At 52.9% G+C, this 21,852-nt stretch overlaps 1 protein-coding gene across 6 annotated transcripts; it reads right to left on the bottom strand.

Annotated features, from left to right (window-relative positions):
- Window positions 1-34: 34 nt before the first annotated feature.
- SEC14L2 (SEC14 like lipid binding 2) lies at window positions 35-20,064 on the bottom strand. 6 transcript variants are annotated; one of them, XM_073886767.1, is made up of 14 exons: window positions 19,904-20,044; window positions 19,279-19,382; window positions 17,599-17,674; window positions 13,297-13,340; window positions 12,845-12,904; window positions 12,381-12,569; window positions 11,205-11,300; window positions 10,970-11,030; window positions 10,491-10,574; window positions 7,190-7,296; window positions 6,946-7,085; window positions 6,627-6,796; window positions 5,483-5,583; window positions 1,531-1,640 (listed from the first exon to the last, which is right to left on the bottom strand). In XM_073886767.1, the coding sequence occupies exons 2-13, from the start codon at window positions 19,339-19,341 to the stop codon at window positions 5,483-5,485; spliced, it is 1,191 nt and encodes a 396-aa protein (XP_073742868.1). In that variant the 5' UTR covers window positions 19,342-19,382; window positions 19,904-20,044; the 3' UTR covers window positions 1,531-1,640. The 6 variants fall into 6 exon arrangements, with proteins under 6 accessions (XP_073742867.1, XP_025714031.1, XP_073742868.1 ...); XM_073886766.1 differs by lacking the exon at window positions 5,483-5,583 and having other exon boundaries at window positions 35-1,640; window positions 19,904-20,040; XM_073886764.1 differs by lacking the exons at window positions 1,531-1,640; window positions 5,483-5,583 and adding an exon at window positions 5,821-6,069.
- Between the last annotated feature and the right edge of the window lie 1,788 nt (window positions 20,065-21,852).

Genomic DNA, 21,852 nt, shown 5'->3' with positions numbered 1-21,852 from the left:
GAGCGAGGCGGTGGGCATTGACTTCCACTCCCTGTGCACTGAACGTTGCTTTATTCATTGGTTAATTTTCCTAACAGAGCGCTGTAAACCAAGGTTGGGATGACCCCTCCTAAGCGGTGTGGCTGGTGCCGGCGCAGCCTCAGGCCGCTCTCGTCAGCGCCAGCCTTGCCCCTTCTTCCTCAGCTTCCCCAGACCATCTCCCCACGCTGGGCCAGGGGGTCTGGCCCTCGGAGGGGAAGGAGTTCCTGCGAGGGCCCGGGGGAGGGGCGGGGGGCGCTCTCCAGTGTTCGTTTGCGGGGCGTGGCTTTGGGTTATGGGCTGTGGTTGCCCGCAGGGTCCGTGCCCTCCAGTCCGTGGTCGCTGAGCGCCCCCTTGGCCATCCCTGCTTGTCACTGTGGACGGCGAGGCTGGGGCCCTGCGAGGCTATTTGTGGCTGCCCCCAGATGCAGGGCCGGCCTTTGGCCTCCTGCCCGGGCAGCCTCCCCGCCAGACACCAGGAACCCAATGCACCAGCCATACGCCTCCCACAGAGATGGGACTGCCAAAGCCTTGCTGAGGTCAGTCAGGAAGCGGGCTGGCCAGCACCGTGGGAGACTCAGACTGGGAAGGCCTTCACTGGGATCTACTGTCTTGATCCCCCACTTGTCATTTTTGTGTGGGGTGCTCAAATGGAGAGTTACTTGATGAGAGGCTGACAGCACTGAAAAGGGGAGGGGGCGTTGGAAGCCTCAGGATTCACTCTCACCCTTAGCCTCCCGGGCCCATCCTGGAGCTGGGATCCCTGGAGGTAATTTCCCTGTGCTTTGTTTGCGTTGGAGGACAGTGGCTGGGTACCAAATCTCTGTCCTGAGAAGCTCTGAGTCACTGACAATCAGTAATTAAAGAGACAGCCAGTGGGTCCCAAGAGTTGCGGAAGTCTTGAGTTGGCCTCCCTGTCTACCCCTGAGTGGGAAGAGCTATACTGACTCAGGCCATCCCTGAAACCTGGTGGGAAAAGCCAAAAGGTCCCAGTCTTGGAGATAGAAAGTCTAGAAGAGACTTTGACCCCCACCATAGCTCTAGCAACCTGCTACCTTGCTACTCCTCATAATGATCTAGACTTAACATTTTCATTTGGGAGCAAGTTCCCTACAGCTGGCTTCCCTGAAGTGTTAGGTCTCAATCTCTCCCCGCTTTTCTAATTTCTGCCCTGCCCGCATCTTCCCCACCCCCATCCCTTCCTGTCTCAGCTCTCACTGGACAGGTGAAGTTGGCACAGCTTATAGGATGGTAGATCCTATCATGGTGCCCAGCCCCTGGGGACTCCTGAGTAATTTGAGAGGCAAGGAGACCCTCTCCTGCTGCTCCCCCTCTTCCTAATTCTGAAATGAAAGCTCCCCAAATCCAGCCCAAGGTCTTTCTTGTAGCCTGGCTTTTTTGGGCATCTGGGTACTGGGAAAATGACTGTTACAAGGGACAGAAACTGACAGGGAGACACTGCGGGAGCCACACCTGCTGTGGGAAGAGGCATTACTTTGGGGTGACTGCCCCCAGCTGTTTCATCTTCTCTTCTGAGGCTTTGTCTGGAAGCAGGACCTCCACAGTGAAACTGACCTTCTTGGCATGAATGAAGCTGTAGGTGTTGTCGAACCGCAGGACATCTGAGGGGAGGCAGAAAACCAGACATTCAGGCAATTCTAACAAAGGACAGCGATTTTTGTTGTCTGAACAAGGCAACGTGGTACGTAATGAGGACAAAGGTGACATAAGGAGTGGTCCCTCACCTTCTGAAACTTAAGTCAATCTGGGCTGACAAAATATTCACAGAGAGAAAGAAATATAAGACAGAACATGCTGAGTGCCTGATGAGTGAGACAACCACATCTGTCACAGCTTGCAAGGAGAGGGTCCTATAGACTGACATCATGTAAAAGGCTTTTCAGAGGAGTTAGAGCTTAAACTGGCGGGGCAGAATCAGTAGGAGCAGTTGTCACAGCAATAATAGTAATGGTAACAATGGCTGCCTAAGTGTCTCAGCCCTGGGTTGGTAATCTATATATATATTATATTATTGCTCAAAATAACTCTATGAATTCAGCATTAGTCCTGCTTGATAGCGTATAAAAAGGAGGTCACTGTGTCACACGGTGAGGAAGTGATGGAGCTGGAATTTCCCTCTGACCTGCATTGCTGCCTGACTTGGGCCCTGGGAAGATAAGCCCCGTTCAGTTTCTGGCGAAGGTAAAATATACAGAGTTGTTGAAACAGGAATGTATCCCACAGAAAGATAAATGGACAAAGATGCGTACTGCACCCGTTCGTAATCATAAAAGATTAGGAAAACTCAAAATGGGCATGGGTTGGCAGAGAAGGCTTTGAAGCCTTGGCCGAGGAACAGACTGCTTTTAATCTAACCCCTTTCTTTTTGAGAAGTTGTTCCCTTTCAGTCGAACAGCCCTTCAAGAGAACAGAGTGTGAGAACAAAAACACTGGCTCTGCCTTTTCCCTATCCTGGTCTTCTCTCATTTTTCCCAGGGAGAAAAAAAAAAATTAAAACAAACCAAAAAAAAAAAAAACAACAGTGTATTTATTCCTGAAATTTCACCTCTCCCCTTTCCTGCCCCTAGATAAAATGCATAGTTTAGACATTGGGTAGAAACACCACCCACACTTTCTTCATGGTGGGAATTATTATCGATTTTCTCTGCACCAGAGGTCTTTCAGAACCAATAGTCCCTCTGAAAAGAGGGACATTTCCTCACTGCCCTGGACTACAGAGTCCCAGCAACCAGAATCAGTCATGCTGGAGGAGAGGTCTGAGCTCCTTGGATCAAGCACCACAAGATGCTCTGCTTTGCATATTCTGCCCTCAGAAACAAGGAAGGGGCTGTTCAGAGGTCCGGGCCCAAAGGAAGTGGAGTTCATGAATTGCATGGTTCATTTTGACACTAATCATGTACTGATAGACCTGTAGAGCCCCCTCAGAGATGCTCCAGGCTAGGGATCCTCCACTTTTGTTGGGGAACTGACTCCCTTGAGAATCTGATGAACGCACACAACTTCAGATCCTCTGGAGGCCAACACGGACCCTTCGCAGCACATGGGTGTGATCGTCCCCTCTCATTTATATATGGAAACAAATACATATTCTAAGTTAGCTTCCTTCTATTTCTCCTGATGGGAGATTATAGTGCTTTTTAAATTATGTGTTTAGGTGGGTTATATTACCCATGAATTTCATTTCAGAATTGTAAAGGGGATATTAGACACTGTATGTTATAAAAGAGAGGTGTTTGGTCTTTAAGATTTAGTCACTGCTCTGGGGAGTCCACAAACCCCAGATTAAGCCCTCCTGCTAAAGAAGTGCCTGGTTGGCTCAGTCGGTAGAGCGTGTGACTCTTAATCTCAGGGTTGTGAGTTCAAACCCCACACTGGGGATGGAGCCTACTTAAATAAGTACGTAAATAAAAAGACCTCCTGCTGTAGCCCATTCTTCTCATTTTAAGGAGAAGGAAATCAAAAGTAGTTATTTAGAGACACTTGCTCAAAACACTTGGGAGAGTTGGTGGTACAGGTGGACTCAGAAACCAGGCCTCCTGGAGCCTGGCTGGGCTCCCCAGCACTGCCTGGCAGTACTGTGGAGCCTTCATCCAGTGTTTTGGGTCTTCTAGACTACCTTATGCACTCCTGGTGGACAAAGTCCAGATCTTTTCTGCTGAGTCGTCTTCTTTCCTAATAGAGTATTCTACACTCAGGCCCTCCAGAAATATTAGTCAAGAGAAAATAAGTGAAACCAATTCAGGTTTTGTTTCTCCTTCTCCCTACTTAAGCACACTTGGGCAAGCACCAGAATGGCCTGGGGAGGATTCATGTCCTCTTGCCATTGGAGGCTGGCACGGAGTTTTAATTTCACCACTGGGTGATTATGTTCCACTTTGCAGGGAGTCGCCTGGTTCTTCAAGGGCACTGCCCTCCCACAGGTGAGCTTGTAACCTAACACTGGCTTCTCTCTGGGCTCAGGTCTAACCTGAGCCATGGCTCCAGGCAACAGCTGATCCCACCTCATTGTTTTTACACCTGGGAAGGGGACGTGGGTGCTGTGACCTGCCTCTAATCCTCCTTGGAATGGACAAGAAGCAACTCCAAGTCAAAGTCCCGCAGGCAGATAAGTGGTCCATCTGGGAATGTAACGAAGAAGGGCTAAAATAAATCTGGGGTTTGCAAACCTAAGTCTGGTTATGTTGTAAGGTTCCCAGTCCTTTCTCAGGCTGCATCCTTCAGATACTGTAGACGTGCGATGCTGGAAAATGGGATTGGGCGCTGCTGCTGGGTACATGATCTCAGATAAATTACTTCCCTGGTCTGGGACTCCACTCTCGCCTCTGTCACATCGGGGACAGACCTGCTCATCTCTAGGATAGGTGATGGCCTAGAGATCTGGACCAGGACTCTAGGATTCCCTCACGTCTTCAGTCTTTTGGGGTGTACACAACCTACTTTGTGGGAAAGATACCATCCCTTCTCTATACCTCAGCTTCCCTGTCCATTAAAAAAAAAAAAAAACAAGGGCGCCTGGGTGGCTCAGTTGGTTAAGCGACTGCCTTCGGCTCAGGTCATGATCCTGGAGTCCCTGGATCGAGTCCCACATCGGGCTCCCTGCTCGGCAGGGAGTCTGCTTCGCCCTCTGACCCTCCCCGCTCTCATGTGCTCTCTCTCTCTCATTCTCTGTCTCTCAAATAAATAAATAAAATCTTAAAAAAAAAAAACAAGCTTAGGGGCGCCTGGGTGGCTCAGTCAATTAAGCATCTGCCTTCAGCTCAGGTCATGATCCTGGGATCCTGGGATTGAGCCCCGTGTCAGGCTCCCAGCTCGGCGGGGAATTTCCTTGTCCCTCTCCCTCTACTTCTCCCCACCACCAACCCCTGCTTGTGCTCTTGCTCCCCCCCCTCAAATAAATAAATAAAATCTTCAAAAAAATTCAAGCTTCTATACAAAATATGGTCTGTGGATAATAGTATCCGGGCTGGTGTGCTAGGCCTTGTTCTTACTGAAGCTTACATTAATATGCCTTCTCCTCCAAGGACCTGGCTGCTTGCTCACTAACAAGAATACTCCCCCCAGCGAGCAATATCACAGAGCATCTGTGAGGAAGGGGCAGTCGAGACTGAAGGTTGCCTGGCAGGTGGGGAAGTATGCAGCACTGGAGGTTGGGGTGATGGTATAAGACATCTGGGGGCTAGCTCCGATGTCTCTTGGTGATGCTGCCCTAGAAATGGGGCACAGGGCTTCTCCCATCTCCAGCACCATCTCCAGGATGGTCCTTCTCCCCACACAGGTCTTGCCCTGATGATAATGGTGTCTACAGTGTGTTGAGTGCTTGTTGTACACCAGGCATTAAGCTAAGTGCTACCCATTTAATCATCATGTATCCCCATGAGGTAGAGAATTTGATCCCCATTGTAGCAATCAGGAAACTGAAGCACAGGGAGGCTAAGTCACTTGCCTAAGGACTAGTCAGTAGGCAAATCCAAGTCAGCTCGATGATAAAGCCCTTGCTCTCATTGATTTTCCACGTCTGGCACATTGGCTCTGATAGAAAGGAAACTGGAGATTTGAAGGGCTTTTTGTGTGTGTGTATGTGGTTTTTCTGCTTACAAATGTAGTACATGGTCATTGTAAAATAACCTAGTTGCAGAACTAGTGTAAAAAAATAAAACCCTCTAGAAGCTTCCTACCATCCCAGAGATAATCACCATCACAGTTAGCATACATTCCTCAGAATTCTTTTCAACGTATATCCTTTAAAAAAACAAAAAACAAAAAACAGAGAGTATACCATATGCTATGTTTCATTCTTTGTTTTTTTCAACATGTATTAGACACTTTACATGTCAATTTTTCTCTCGAATGGGTATAACGTATTCCATGTACACATGGATCATAATTCATTTACATAATTCTTTAACAAGACGTTTTTAAGGCCATTTGGTTTATTGCCAGTTGCCCAGGCTGCTAGGAACATCCTTGTACCTCTATCTCTGTGTCTTTGTGTAAACATTTCTGTAGGATAAATTTCCAGAAGTAGAATTGCTGAAAGGGAATTTTAATCAAAACCGTGAAGTTGAGGGATGTAAAACACTTTCAAATGCCTGTGTGCCATTCTTATTCCTCCCGGCTAAACTTCCTGTTCGTGTCCTGTACTTGGTTTTTGATCAAGGTGGAGATAAGTGAAGCTCAGAGGGGTCAGGACTGGGCTTTTCAGCATTCTGCCTGCCCTGGGATCCCTGCACCCACCGAGGCAGTTCTGCCTCTCTGACATCTGGGAAAGGAGCATTCCCCAGAAATGTCTGGTCATAGTCACAGATCCAGTTAAACTTGGACCGAGAGCAGGTGTTCTGAACCCTTGTGATCACCTAGCACCATGATTCACCTCGACCTGGAAGTATCAGGTCAGAGTCCCGCCCTGGTGCTAACCAGCTGGGCCCCCTGGTCATTTCACCTCTCCAAGCCTAGGTTCATTCCCTCATCTGTATAAGGAGAGGGTTGAACACATGGAGGCCCACGTCTGATTCTCATAGTCTGCGAAAGAGGGACCTCACAGGCAGACAGCTAGGGCAGGGGCTTTAAGCCAGGACAGAGGTACTTACAGATGCCAGGATCAGTGCAGGTGAGGGTCCCATCCTCAGGGACCAGGTGGGCATTGTACCTCTGGTTGGAAAGCACCTCTGTCATCTCGCCTGCCCGCTGACGCTCCCCCATCTTGGTCTTCAGGAAAATCCCAAAACCGATGTCGGAACCATCTGACATGAACTGCCACCTGCAGGGGACATCCGCCCATTCAGACCTGATAGTGTCTGTGTGTGCACTCTCTGGGGGTCCTGCCACCAGGGCTTCTCCCACCCCAGCCCGACCACTGGCACCTATGGCTGAAAGGCACAGGTGGCCTCTCAGGGTCCAGAACACTACCTGAGGACACAGCCAGGGAAGAGGATCTCATACTCCACTTGGTGGGAGGAGCCTCGAGAAATCTGCACACTGTGCTCATACTGCTGTTTCACCTGATCTCGCACATAATACTCCTTGGGAATGTCACCCCCATAGTTGATCTGGAAGCAAAGCACAGAGTGAACTGGAATGTGCATTTGAGCCAGGCTTCCCTGGTGCAATCCCTTGCCCCTCCGGGCCCTGCAGGGGACTACGCGGCCCATACCTTGGATTTGCACTTGGGGTTTCCATCAGGATCAGTCATGGTGCCCCCATACTCCACAGGCAGCTGGTCAGGGCTGATATATTTCAGTAAAACCTCCTTCCAGTTTGCTGGCAGCAGAGGGAAGGAAGGAGAAAAAAAAGGATCACCACTAGGCAGGATTGCTTCACAGCCCTGGTGGTCAACACAAAAAGGGCAGGAAAAACCCATCTGCCCCACAGCCCAGAAAATGCAGACACTAGGAGCACATGATGTGCACGCAGCTCGGCAGGGGGTTCAGGAGGAAGCATCACCCAGAGGACTGCCCTTTCGCTGGACTAAGAATCAGAACACCTAGAGTCCTGTGTCCATTGCCTCTGGCCAGTTGAGCAACCTTAAGTAAAGTCACTTTATTCTGAGCCTGGTTCCTCCTGCCCCACATGGCTCTGGTGGGAGTGAGGTGACCTAACTGCTTGAGAGGGTGCTGTAAACTGTTAACTCCGTACACGTATGAGAGTATATGATCACCTCCCAGGCAGGTGGTACAAATATCTGGTGTGCAATCAGAGGGAACAGAGAAAAGAGGGAAGGGCATCCCACGCGGAGGGAACAGCATGTGAGGCAAGCAGGAGGGCCTGAGTCAACATGATCTGTCCTGGTTCAACTGAATTCCAAGAGGGTCCAACCACGTGTCCCATCCCCTGCTTTCACCTACACGTAATTGTGCTCAATCGTGACTTACCGACTGCACCACAGTCGAGTAGCCCCTTAAACAGGGCTCCCTTGGCTTTGCCCCAGCCACGACTTCACTTCTGCTCTGTTTTTTAGGCTGTCTAGCTGTTGGTGACTCGGCTCTTTTTTTTTTTTCTTTTTTAAACAACCAAGCCCTTTCCTGACTAGGAGAGTTTGACTCTAGTGCAACCAATGCTGAGAACCATGTCACCACTCCGAATTCCTAAACTCGTATCAGCCAAGCACAATATTTTGATACTGGAAACCTTGCCATGCCGACTCTATAGCTGAAAATAGGCAGCAGCTCCAAGTCATGGGGTACGACCTGGGGTCCTCTGCTGCTGAGGCTGGCTGGAAGCCCACAGGGGCTGTCCAGGGTCTCCCAGCCCTCCGATTTCTAGGGTCCTGAGACCATACAACTCCTGGAACACAGCATCTGTGCTCTTGGGCGGGGATATAATCTGTGCTTCCTAAGCTCCCCTGACCAGCCAGAGTGAATGTCTTCCCTCCTCTGTCGGAGACCCGGTAGCTTCTGAGCCCAAGGCGGGCTTGGTTGAAAGGGTTGCAGGTGTGGGCGGGGAGAACAGCCTGCACCTCCTCCATAGTTCTGCTGCCAGGAAACCCAACCAGCTCATGCTCACGGTGGGCGGTAGCAGCAGCAAAGCCAAAAATCATCAGAGCCTTTTGCTCAGATTTTGTATTTCTTCCCCCAGCTCAGCTGGAGGGTTGGAATAAGGCCAGAGGGGCCCTTCCCATCTTACAGAGAGAGTAACTGAGGCAACAGGAAGCCAAACTTGTTGCTGCCAGAGTTAGGACCAGAACCCAGAAGTTCTGAACTTTCCAGATTGCTTCACGCCACTCCCAGGGCTCACCAGTGCACATCGGGAAGATCTCCACTTTCCATGTGTCGCCTAATGGTGAACATTCAGAAACCTTCAGAATCCCTATTACCTACCCCCAAGCTCAACTCCATAGGCGGCACCAGGCCTGACATGAGGCGGTCCCAGTCTACCTTTCTGGCCTTTTCTTCCCACCGACTCCACTTAATGCTCCGGCAAAACTCAGCTCCTCTCTGTCCCTGGTTGGCTTGATTCCTGAGCATCTTCCTTGCTGGCTTCTTCTTGTGCCTTGATGTCCTCCCAGCTCCCCTGCACATCCAATCCCTGTCGAGTGTGGCCCTACCAAGCTCATTAACACCTCTTGCTCCGCCTGCCCTTGAACTCAGATAGTCCCCAGGGTTTGGCCTCTGCTCTTCTATGGGCAGTGTTTACTCTCAAGATCTTAGCTGCTGCCTATAATTGAGAATTTCCAAATTTCCCAACCCGAGTCCTCTCCTCAGCTTCAGGCTCATGTACCCTCAACATCTGTATATCTCACAGACTCCCAAACTCAACATCAAGGTTATGTCCCCCAGCTGAACCAATCGCACCAGAGTCATTGCAATACTCCGTTACTCACGCTAGACACCAGAGAGTCATTCTAGATTTCTCTCCCTCCCTTCCTACGCCCAGTGGATGGCGTTCTGCTGTTCTGCTTCCTAAGTAAGTCCCAAATCCCTCCTTTCCTCTCTATCTCTACCGCCATGACCCCGGCTTAGGCTTGCAACAGCTCTTGCATATGGACTGTGGCCACGGTGTACAAACTGGTACCTGTCCTTCGCAAGCTTGCCAGTCAAATGTTTCTCCGTTTAAAGTCTGAGCCGGGTCCTCCCCCCACTCAGAACTCTTCTCTGGTTCCCAACAGCCCATGGAGCTGTGTCCCAGCTTCTCAGCACAGTGCCCTGGATTCTCCGTGCCCTGGCTCCCAGCTGCGTCTCTAGCTGCACCTCACCTCTTGCCACACCCTGGCCGTGCCATGCTCTCTCCGACTGCCTGAGCCGCGGTGTATGAGGCCTTCGCTCAGTGCTATTCTTTCCACCCAGCGGCTTCCTGCCTGGCTTCATCTGGCTGCCTCTTACTCATGCCACAGCACTTGGCTGAGGTCGGCATCCGCTCCCGCCTGGGTCGGGAGGGCTGAATGCCCCAGCTCCGTGTTCCCACCCACTTCTTGATTTCCTTCTTTTACATTTAACATATGGTGCTGCTACACATCTGTTTGCAGCTCCCCTGCCCCAAGAGGGCCAGGAGCTCCTCAGGGGACTCTGTCTGATGCATCTTTGTCACCAAGTCCAGGGTTGGCCCATGGTAGGTGTGCATCAAAGGAAGCCCCTCCTAGTTGCTCCTAACTAGAAGCAACCTCTCCGCTCCTGTGGCCTCCGTGGTGCTTTGCCTCCATTTCCTGTAACTTTTCTAACCTGTATCCGTCGCTTTCTCTCTAAAGGCCTCTCTCCTGTTACGCTGTCAGCTCCCTGAAGACAAGACTGGTGTTTCATTCATCTTTGCATCTACAGAGCTGAGCTCAGTACTTTCTTCTAGAGTGTCTGAGAGGAAGAGTCCTTGTGAAAACAGAGAGGAAGACCCTAGCCCGGCCCCCACTTGCTCCAGGATCCCACTGCTACCAGCAGAGGAAGTCTTCGCCCTAGACACTTCTAAAGCTAGCCCCAATTTGGGCCACAGACCAACCAGTGGTGCTGAGAAGAGTCTGGGCTACTCACCCCCCAGGACCATGATCTTCTTGCGCGTGTCCTCACTCAGGAAGGGTTTGATGAGGTTATAGGCCACAGGAAACAGCTTGGGGGCTGGAACAGAGACCAGGTGATGTGAGACCGGGAGCAAGGCCCACTATGTCCCTGACAGTGTCCTCCACAGCCCCGTGTCAGGTCACAGGTTCCCCAGTGCTGTGGAGCCCACACAGGCAGCCCAGGGTGTGAAGCTTGACACGGGCACCTGTCTAACTTCCAGCTTCCCTGTCTGGACAGCGAGCGAGTCTAGCCTTCCTACGTCACCAGTCTGAGTGGTTCCAAGGAGGCAATAAATCCTAAAAGGTTTGTAAATTGCAAATCGGTCGGCCTATATCAGAGGTCCCTGGATCCCCTCCTCTGGCTCACCCCGTTCTACTCCCCCGAATCTGTCCCAGGAACATTGTTGGCCCCTCTTTCCCATCTGACTTCATTGCAGATAGTTCCCAACTTACCTTTAACAATGAAAAGACGCTTCAGCGTTTCAGGGTAGTTTTCCTCGAACATGCAGAGAAACTGTGGAAACAAAATTACTGAGTTCAGTGGGCTCAGACCTCTGTACCAGGGAGGCAGGCCCTGCCTCCTCCAGGCCAGACTCGGCCCCCATTGCCTCACCCACAGGGCCTCCTAGCAGAGGGGCCCACTCCCATTTCTCTCCTCTCCCACTCCCCTCCCAGCCCTGCCCCTCACCTCCCCATAGGCCTCCACCGCAGGCTTCCAGAGATGCTTGAGACCAAGCCCCTCGCAGTCATAAATCAGGGTGACGGTCTCCACCTTCTTCCCCACCTGCAGGGGACAGAGGAGCAGAAAGTCACAGTAGGCTGCCACACCGCAGAAGCCTACCCCAGTCCAGGGCAAGAAGCTGATGTGTTCATGTGCCCATATGGCGACCAGGTCTGGGCAGGGCCATATCTACAGTTTTCCAAATTGAGATAAGCACCCCAGGCCAGAATTCTGGCCTAGGCTAGTCACTCTTCCTGCCTAGGTGTCCCTGTTCTCATCCAGTAAACAACTGGGTAGATCTAAATTATATCTGAGGTCCCTTCTGTTCTGCAGTCTGACAAGGTGGCCTCCCTCTTCCTCTGTGCGCAGTGCCTGGTAGCGTTCCATCCGTGGGGCCTCGTGGGGCCACTGATCTGGTACACAGGCCCAGAGCCTCCCTGTCCACCCTAAGCCCTGAAGGGTGCCCATCTAATGCTTCTCTGCCTCCACGGGCTGTAGGGTCTCTGCACATACTAGGCCCTCAGTGCATGTTTGTGAATGACAGCGTTGAAATGCCCCCAAATTTGTGACATCATTTTGCTGGATCCTTACATAGGCTAAAGAGGAAGGCAGGAGAGAAGATCAGGGTGGCTCCAGCACACTCCTTAGCCTTTTTCTCAGAGAGGGAATCACATATCCTTCTTTTTTTTGAATACAGAGCTAGCGAAGCACAGACTCTCAGCTCATCTATACCAGTGGTACCCAAATACTTGCTCAAGGAGAGGCTGGTCCATGACAAAGATCTTACCAGTGCCCAGATGAACGAGAAAAGCAATGATAATGTAGTATGTTACTTACGAAACTAAATTTCTTTGATTTAAAGGACTGCCCTTTATTCCGAGACTATACCATTCCTATAGTTTTGGGAGTTAATTACGGCAATAGTAGCCAGTAAATTTTCCTTTTAAGTCCTTACTTGGAGAAAAATAAAAATCTGGCAACATGGGTCAGTCCCTAAAACTTGGAAATTTCACTCGTCCGTGAAATCCAAACGCCTGGGCCTCAGTCCTGAAGCTGTGCTTAAATCCCTGTGTGATACACCTGCTTCTGCTAGAACACCTCCACGGTGGTGAACTCATTCTCAACCGTGCTAAGCCCACTCGCCTTTTCAGTCTGGCGGGCACACTCCTGCAGGAGCCGCTCGCAGTCCCGCATCTTGGTCTTGAGCAAGTCCTGTTTGGTGGCTGAGAGGAGCAGTCCCTTGGCATCCAGAGGTCCAATGACATCGTACCAGATGGGGCAGCCGTCCAGGTCATAGCCACACATGCCCCCTGACAGATACTGCTGGACCACCTGGGCAAAGACACAGAGGGGGCACCTGGTCAGCAGGCCCGGGGGTGGCCAAGCCTTCCCTGTATCCCGGGGCCTTCCTATGGGTTCATCAGGCTCTCCCTCCACACCCTTTCCCCCTGGGTGCCAATGGATACCCACTCTGGGAACCATTAGAGCTCACTTGGCATCGTCAGACCTTTGCTCTTGAGGGTCCCAGTCTGACAGACTCAGGACACAGACTGTGGGTGCAACAGACCTAACTAACACAGGGGTGGGGCAAGATCATTTGTCCTCACCTCTGGAGGCTGCCAGCTTGTGATGTTGTCGATGTCCTTTTGCTTTCGGAACTCCACATGCTGAAAACATAGTCAAGGCTTTTAAAAAATGTGGGGGTAGTGGAACCCTTTATAGGCATCTAGCAGTAGATGACACCGTGTCCCAGGTACATCATGAGAAGGCAAGTGGCAGGATTGGAAAAGAGGCACTGCCTGTTTTAGAGATCTGGGCAGAACAGATTGTAATTCTTAGCTGGCCCAGAACTGAGAAAGCTCTGTCTTTCCAGGGAAGGGAATGCACTTTGTCCCAAAGGGATAAGGCAACAACAGTGGCCAGCTAATACTCAGATATGCCACACGAGCCAGAGGCTGTGATTGGGTGGGCAGGGTGGGCAAAGCAAATCCAAGCCCAGTGTGATTCTGATGGGTGGGAACTGAGGCAACAGTGGGCTATGGAGCCAAATGGAGCTCACCTTCCGGAGCATGGCCTCAGACTTCTGCAGGTCGAAGTTTCTTGCTGTAACAGGGAAATGTGGTCAGGGTTAGACCAGTGGGCTGGGCGTCCAAGGACAGGGAGATTTCTCTATTCTCATGCTGGGGCTGGTTCTTCTCCATCTTTACCCCAGCTGACTCCCAGATCACCCCACATGCAGAAGCTTAATAGGAGGACTTTCTCTGGGGGCTTCTGGAACACCATAGCCCCTGAAGAGCAGGTCAAGGACCAGGGCAGGTGGGTGCAGCCTTGTAATATCGCGGTCAAAAGAATTTTACCCTAGTGGATGCAAGAGGTGAAAGATCTTATCTCCTCTCAGGGAAAGTGAACCCTGGACCCCCTTATCATTCAGCCTTCCCCCTTTACACAAAGTTAATCTCCTTCACGGTCTAACATCCAGTTCTGAGAACTTGACCTACAGTTCAACGATGAACACAGCTGCCCTGTCATCTGGGGTGGATCTGGCAGGCCATCCCAGTAGGATAGAGGGGTTGATGAGCCTCCAGTCAACCTTGCCATATTTTCAAAGGACCCATGCATACCCTAATGGGACACAGAGGGACCTCCTCCTGGGATTCCTGGAAAGCTTCAGAATTAAAGTCCACCTGGGCCACGTCTTCATTTCATGCTCCAACCCCAAGTCATCCTGCTCAAGCTTGAACACAAAGACCTCACTGCCCCCCAAAAGCCACCTGCTTCCAGGTAATCCGAGCAGTCATTTGCACTCAGCACTCATTGTTACGCTGAGCAGAGATCCACTGCCAAGACACTCAGAGAGTACGGTCCCTTCCTCAGCCATGTGACAAACTTTCCAATACGGGTGAATTCCGTGCTGCCACCTGCGTCCCCTCGGCTGTCATGTTGCCCATCCATGGATCCTTCCTCTGACCATTCCTCATGGCCTGGTTTCAAGTCCATCCACAGAACTTCCCTTTGGATGTTTTCCAGTCTGCAAGTGCCCTACTTAAAAAGTGCACCCTCCAGAACCGAGCACGGCACCAGGTGTTGCCTACCCTTCTCCGATAAAGCCTAAGAACTTTCTTGGCCACAGTCATACCCTTAACTCAGATGGAGCTTACAGTCAACTGAACCTCCCAAATCCTTTTCAGCTATGCCGCTGCTAAGCCTCCTTCCTATATGTTGTGAGGTGGTTTTCTGGATCCATCCCTATCAGATTTCATCTTGTTACAGTTAGCTCACTCCATTTCATCCTTTAAAGAGTTTCTGAGATCCAGACTCTGACCAATTTTGCCAACTGACCTATGAACTGTCCCTCCCAGCCGTATGTCCTCTGTGGATCTGATTGACATCGAGATCTGCTGACGGCCCTGGGACCTGTGCCAGACAGGCTGCCCTCCGGACTGTCACCGGTCCCTTAATCACTGATCTCTGGGAGTGGCCAAGCACATTCCCTGACTCTGCTATCACGAAATCCACTCCACTGTCCTGCACCCAAAGGGTGCATCAAGAGATTTGACCAATGCCATGCCCGTCATTGGTGCTGGACACACATTCGTAGAAATGAACGGCCTTTACTCTTAGGAAGTTTCTTCTGATGGAGACCTTTCACGCGCCATCATGGCAGCAAGGGGCAGCTTTTAGAGGAACATAATCTGGGTTTGCATCTCAGCCCTTTCCCTTTCTCCCAGTCTGACCTTGGACGAGATACTGCACATCTCCGAATGAATCACCTAATGATCTAGAAACGCATGAAAGATACAAAGCAACATACTCTCACAATGGGGGAGCCCAGTTGGTCTGTGAAAGTGGGAATGCTCCATAGGAACAGAAGTGGTGGTGAAGTGTGAGCCCCCTTTTCTCCGAACGGCTCTCCAGTTCACCCGTATCTGCCAGGGTCCAACACCCAGGGTCTTCTTTCAGGGCCCTCCCCAAGTTGCCACTTGGCCCTGGCAGTACCCGGCCTGGTGCCTCCCCATGCCTGCTGAGTCAGGCCTCTCCAGGGCTCCTATGCCCTGGTCAGGGGCAGATCAAAGCTTGGCTTAGGGCACTGCCAGAGAAAATGACCTAGGAGCAGCTGTCCTGGGTTCTGATTTGATCACTTCCGAGTCCTGGAGGAGACTTCAACCTGCTTTGCCCCCTACCTACCCGACACACACACAGCTTCTACCACCTCCTTGTTTTCATTTGGCCGTCAGACGCTCCTTGCTGGGAAGCCCAGAGCTCAGCCCCAGGCAGGGGGAAGCAATAGAGATTTTTGTGCCTGCTCTCAGGGCTGGGGGTCGAGAGCAGCAGAAAACTGAATCCATGTGAGGGGAAGCGGCCAAGAGTGTGAGCCCAAGCTCATACCTAGGTTAAAGACATTTTGCTAGCATGTACTTTGAAAATGTTTACTTTAGAATTAAAGGTAGAGAGGGAAAAGGTTTCCTTAAAAAAAAAAAAAAAAGAAAAAAAGGCAACAAAAACCCTAATTGAAATTCACAGTAGAGTCTGACCAGGCCTGAGCTCCTGCCCAGGAAATGCGAGGCACAAGTTAAGTACTGAGGAGACACTTCCTCTGTCTGAAGAGGCTGAGCTTGGCTGGGGCAGGGGGGTGGGGGGGGGCAGCTGTGGCTTACTGGAGAGAATGCTGGCCTGGGAGTCTGAGGCCCTAGGTTTCCGCCCTGATTCAGCTTCTCATTAGCTGTGTGCCCTCAGGTACGTGCCCTCCCCTCTCTGAGCCTCCGCCTCTGAGCCTCTGCTGTTTCGTCTGGCAAATGAGGATGACAATAATGCTTTGAAATTCTTGCAAAGAGAGGGGTTATCCCAGGACTGGGGTGTTGGGAATGTCTGGGAAACCAACTGCCAGGAGCCCGAGCAGCCTCCTCTCAGATAAAAGAGCTGTGTTATTGTTCGGCTCTCTGAAACCACAGGTCTCTACCTACCAGCAGCTCGGTGGTGTGTTTGATCATCTTGCAGCTGGCTCTTTAAGGCAGCACAGCCATCCCACACTGCCTACACACCCACTTCTAGCTACAGCCCTTCAGCAAATGCTGGACCAAAATATCCTCCAGCCCTGGACTGACTCCACTGCGCCCCCGTACTGCCTCTCCACCCAATCTGAGTGGGCTGGTGGGGGGAGGGAGTGTCACAACATTTGGGGGGGAAGGGGCAAGTGACACCTCCAGAGGCACACAGTGCCCCACATGGCTTTCCCAGCTGCACCTGCCCTGGGGTGCCTACTAGCAGTCCCTCAGAGTGTGCCAGCTCCATTTCTGGGCAGAAAAGAAAAATACAACCATTCACCTGTCCCAAGACCCCTAGGGGATGTACGTGTGTGTCTGTGTCTATAAATAACTGGACATGATACGTATTTTAATACGTTGGGCTATGATTCTACAATACAACTGAATCTCTGTTAACCTAACGCAGTGGAATTTTCTCTATTATTTCAGTGTCTGGTAATAAAGTTTCTATAAAGAAAAAAAAGTGTGTCACAGGAACCAGAGAGGGTGGCACATGACTTTAACCACAGGAGAGGAGAAGAGAAAAAAGAAAGGAGAGATTTCAGGAGTCGGGGCATGGGGTTGAGTTGGACTCTGATGCTAGTGGAAAGCTGTACCCTTCATTAGTGCATGCAGAGTTCTATCATGTTACATCTTGCAATAAGCAGGGCACCCTGTCTGGTCCTGTTCTACCGGAGGGGAGCCTAAAGCAGATGTGCGCCCCTGGTCCACATGCCACAGCCAGGCCAAGGCAAGCTGGAACTAAAACGTGGGGCTCTGGAGCCGGGTGGTGGCTTGAGGGCAGTCTTGTCAACTGAGGCCAGGCTGAGTGCCCCCCATATTTTCCCCCCATGCCCTCTGGCCCTCCTGCAAGCTGCCTAAACTGCTGGTCTGTCACCCCAAAAGGCCACAGAGGGGGCCAGCCTCTCCCAGGGGCCTGCACTCTGGTTCTAAACTTGGCTCTGCGCTGACTTCCCATGTGGCTGGGTCTTCCTGGGCTTTTCCTCAACCCACTTCCCCAAGCCCATCAGCAGAGTGGATTTATCAAATGGAGAGAAAGTGCACCGGGCTGGGAGTCAGCCCACCAGCTCCAGTCTTCTCTCTGCCTGTGGCTCAGGCGCTGTGTGACCTGGAGCAAGTTACTTCACCTCTCTAAGCCCCAGTGTTGTTATTCCACCCAATAGGAGGGTCAAGGCTATGTAATTGCCCAGGGCCCTTTTGGTTCTAAAGGTTGAATTCTCCAGATTCTCAGATTGCCAGGGGCAGGGTTTCCAGAGGGTGCCATTCTGCTACCCAGAACCAGCCCCTGACCCAGCCTCCCACAGCCCCTCTTCCCTCACCTCGGAGCCAGCGCAGGAGAAAATAGTCATCTGGATTCGGCAGGGTGGGCAGCACATCCTGGACATTCTCCCGAAACTGTAGGGAGAGGTAGGAGGGTGAGTGGCAGGTCCCCCCCTGACCACCCTCTGCCTGGGGCTCTCCACAGGGACTCTGCTGACCCCTCTTCAACATGGGTCAACTCTGCAGACACTGGCTGAGCATGTGGGCTGCATAGTGCACTCTGTTGCCTCAGTGGACAGCAAGGAGGAGGCAGGAAGGGAGTAACACATGACCCCTACCTGGCTGTGCGCACTTGCACACTCCAGTGTGGCGGGCGGCCATAGGCGATCCCAGCTAACTGTGATAGTGGACACTCGGGGAGCGTGCCACAGTCAAACCTGTCCATTCGCCAAGCATTCCCTGTGTGCCCAGCACTGAACTTGGCACTTATCTTATTCATGCCTCACTCAAGAGTCCCTAGAGGTATTACTGTCCCCATTTTACAGATGAAGAAATTAGAGCTCAGAGAGGCTAAGTAACATGCCCAAGGTTGAACAGCTAGTAATCAGTAGGGCTGGGATGCAAACCCCCGTCTGTCCGAGGCCAGAGCAGGCACACTTTCCACTGGGGTCTTTGGCCCCTTAGTAATGGACTGGTAAGCAATGGGCTGAGGGAGCAGAGGGAAGGAAGAGTTTGATTGTGACAGGCCCAGGAAGACGGTGGTCTCATACGACTTCAAAAAAACATATTTGTGTTGGGCTTGAAGGACTTCAAAGGTAGCAGGAGGAGGGAGGAGGGCAAACCAGGTGGAGGGAACAGTTCTAACAGGAAGCCACGAAGGGGGAAAGTGCAGGGAGTGCGAAACAAGGGATATGGACGGTGACCCCAAGGGGTGGCCATGTCCACCTCCAACTGCTCCCTACCCTGTGGGTGTGCTCACCCTCACACGCTCTCCCCATGCCTCCTGCTCCCAGTCCCTCACCTTTCTCTAGTCACTGACCTACAGGGCAGCCACAGAGGGGACCAGTGAGGACCTGCCACCTCTGCCCCTTGCCGAGGTCAGCCGGGGACTCAGACCATCCCATCCCATCCCCCAAACAGCTCCCAGACTCCCAGGGAAACTGCTCCTCCAGGGCCCAGGCATGAAGCCACCCCTCACCAAGGACCCTACCCAGCCCCTGGTTTCCAGTTTAATCACCACCTAATCCCTCCTCTGCCTGACTTCCCCTGCAGGTCAGCAGTAAAACCTGAAACCTCCCTATCCAGCCTCCTTGGGATGGGGGAGGCCCAGCCTGGGGCAAAGCCTTCATGGGGTTGGCGTCTCAGCTCCACTGCCATGGCAGGAGACATCTGTCCCCCCAGCAATGGAGAACTACTTGGCTGTGGAGCCTCCAAACCTTGAGACCAGACCCCATCAATTCTGGGTCAGAGTACAGCCAACCTCCCCTCTGAGGCCCCAGGGGCACAGGTGTCTCGTCCAAGGTCACAAGGTGAGCTAAGGATCTAAGAGTAGATTCAGATGGTGGACAGGGGGTCCAGCCTTCAAACTGTTGCCACCTCCTCTGCTCAGGTGCCAAGGCAAAGCCAGGCTTACCTCCTAGCCTTCTGAAGAGCATCTGCCCAAACCGCCAGCCAGGGAGGGACCTGGATTGCAGGATGCGGGGGGCGGGGGGGGGGTGCTGGTCTGAGCTCAAACTAACCTCAACCCAGTGAGTCACTCGTAGGATCCCAGGCTTCACACACGAGGGTGCTCCCTTCAACATCGTGGGATCCAACCCCTCATTTCATTTCATCGAGAAGCACACTGAGAAGGATGGTTTTGCCCAAGGTCGCAGAGAGACTTGGTGCCCCAGCAGGGGCTCTCCAAGTACCCTAAGGAGCTGTCAGGGCCCAGTTCATGGTGCCAGCGCCCCTGCAAGAGGAAAACCTCCCGGAAATGGGAGGAAACCCGGGGCCCTAGCCCTGCCCCCAGGGCCCGGCTGCCAGTCTTAATGAATATTGTCTTTGTGCCCTCGGCTGCCTCCGAGAGCTTCCAAGCAACCACTTCTTCCCAGGTGGCCCCGCCAAGGGCTCGCTCAGGGCTGAGGCTGGGGTAGCCAAACTTCCCCCGGGCCTCCTCCTCGGCCGGCCCAGGGAGGGCCGGACGGGCCGCGGGGGCGAGGGGCGCGAGGCGTCAGGTGCCGCCGGCCGCAGCTCCCTCCTCCGCCCGCCGGTCCCGCACCGTCGCCCGCTTCCCCCCACCGCGCCCGGCCCCTTCCCGGCTCGCTGCCGCGGGAGGGCGACGCCCCGGCCCGGAGCGGGGGCCGAGCCAGGGTGACGGCTCACCTTGGCCAGTGCCTCCTTCTGTTTGGGGCTCAGATCGCCGACTCTGCCGCTCATCGTGGTTCGGGCTCGGGGCGCGGCGGTTGCGGCAGCCGATGGAGCACGGGCTCGTTCTCTGCCACGGGAGTAAAGTCCCAGCCTTTTGCCCTGGCCGCGGCGCTGGCTGCCAAGCCCCGCCTCTTAAAGGATCCCGAGGGGTGGAGTGGGGAGGGATGCGCTGGGCGCGGAAGCCTCCGGCGCGTCCCTCTCTGTCCTCCTGAAGGCGGAGACCCTGGCAGGAGGCGAGCAGGAGGGTCCACCCGGGCCGAGGCCAGCGGACATTAGAAAGTCAGGAAGTCTGGGTTCTAGTCTCAAATTTATCCTTAGCTCACCTTGTGACCTTGGACGAGACACCTGTGCTCCCGGGGCCTCAGTTTCCCCATCTAGATGCTATCTAATGAGCTGTCCGGAGATGGGGTCCCCTAGTGCAGAACCTCACTCCCCCAGACGGGAGGGAGCTTGCCCCGTGCCACTGTGGGGGGCCAAGTCCTGAAGCCTAGCATCGCCCTGCGATGGACTGCGCGAGGTATTGGCCATTTCTCTCTGCGGTCTTTGACCTTTTCCTGTTTGCCACGGGTTTTGGTCCACTGCTGCCCACCCAACTTGGGGCCTCTCGGTGTTGACACGCTTTCTCCTCCACCTGTGAGGCAGGCAGGCCTAGGGGACAAGGAAGCACAGACCCCGTCTCCTGGCCCAGGGCCCTGACCTCTGCTTCTGACCTTCCCAGCTCTCCAAGAGCTGCTCCAAAGGTGCTCACAGCCTCAGCGGGCAGGGAGGAGTGGTTTCCTCTCTGGGAGTCAGAAGACCTGGGTCTGAATCCTACATCCTCCACTTCTCTGTCAGACTTCAGCAGGCGACCTCACCTCTGTGAACCCAAGCTGCTCTGCTCACTACACGGAGGTGATGATCTGATCTCAAGTCAGCTTGAGAGAAGATCAAGTGAGCTACTGTACCTAAGTCGCTCAGCGCAGTGGGTGCCTAGCCAAGGGTTCGCCTCTGTGACCCCTCCCCAGTCTGCCCTGCACAAGCCTCCCTTTGCGGCCTGTCTGGCCAGGCTTTGGCCTCTGGGTGGGGATGTAGGGTGGACATGGAGGAAGCCACGGTAAAGCTACCACTCAGTGAAAGCAGGCCTGCTATCAGCTTATCTGCTTCCCTTCCTCCTGCCCAGGGGCCAGAGCTGCCAGTTCCTATAACTGCAAGTCTGACCTGTGTGATGGATGCTTCAGTGCCCTCTGACTGTCCTGCCATGCCTCACAGCCCCTTCCTCATCCAGTGAAGCCATTTCCTCCTTTCTGAGTTCGATAGTCTTCCCCCTCTGCCTGGGCCCCCCTACCCCCCACCACATACTCTATTCCTACCTTCATGGTATCAGCTATTCACATGCCCTGGGCCATTCTTTCCTCCTACTGTGTGCCAGGCCCTAGGCACTGTCCTGGGGACCCTGAAATGAATCAGACACCATCTTGCCCGCCCAGAGATAAGATATGGGCACCATCATCCAGAACCCAAGACCGAGATAAATGTGCCAAAGAGAGTAAGTACCTGGGAGGTTAAAGGAGGAGAATTTGCTTTGGGTTATAAGAATCCTAGAAGGCTATGTGGAGGGAGTGGCATTGGAGCTGGGCCCTAAAATATGGGGCAGGAAGGAAAGGGAAAGAAAATCCATTCATTCCATGCTGGCACGATGGCATGAGCCAAGTTTGGGTGGTTGATGGGAAGCATGGCCAGAGAGGAGGGGAAAGCAAGAATAGGCAGTGAGGACCCTCAGAGAACCACAGTGTGGCCCTGCTTAGCAACGTCGGCCCTGCTAGACTGTGAGGTCTTTGGGAATCCCCACAAGCCTCCAACCCCCAGCACAGCAGCCTACACACAGGGGCTGTTCAATAAATGTATGCCGAATGAATGAATGCAAG

The sequence above is a fragment of the Callorhinus ursinus genome, unplaced genomic scaffold (genome assembly GCF_003265705.2).
Source record: "Callorhinus ursinus isolate GAN/ISIS: 27379988/994484 unplaced genomic scaffold, GSC_fseal_2.0 scaffold72, whole genome shotgun sequence".
Taxonomy (NCBI): Eukaryota; Metazoa; Chordata; class Mammalia; order Carnivora; family Otariidae; genus Callorhinus; species Callorhinus ursinus.
Note: the sequence above shows the minus strand (reverse complement) of the source record. Positions and strands in the feature narration are given on the sequence as shown.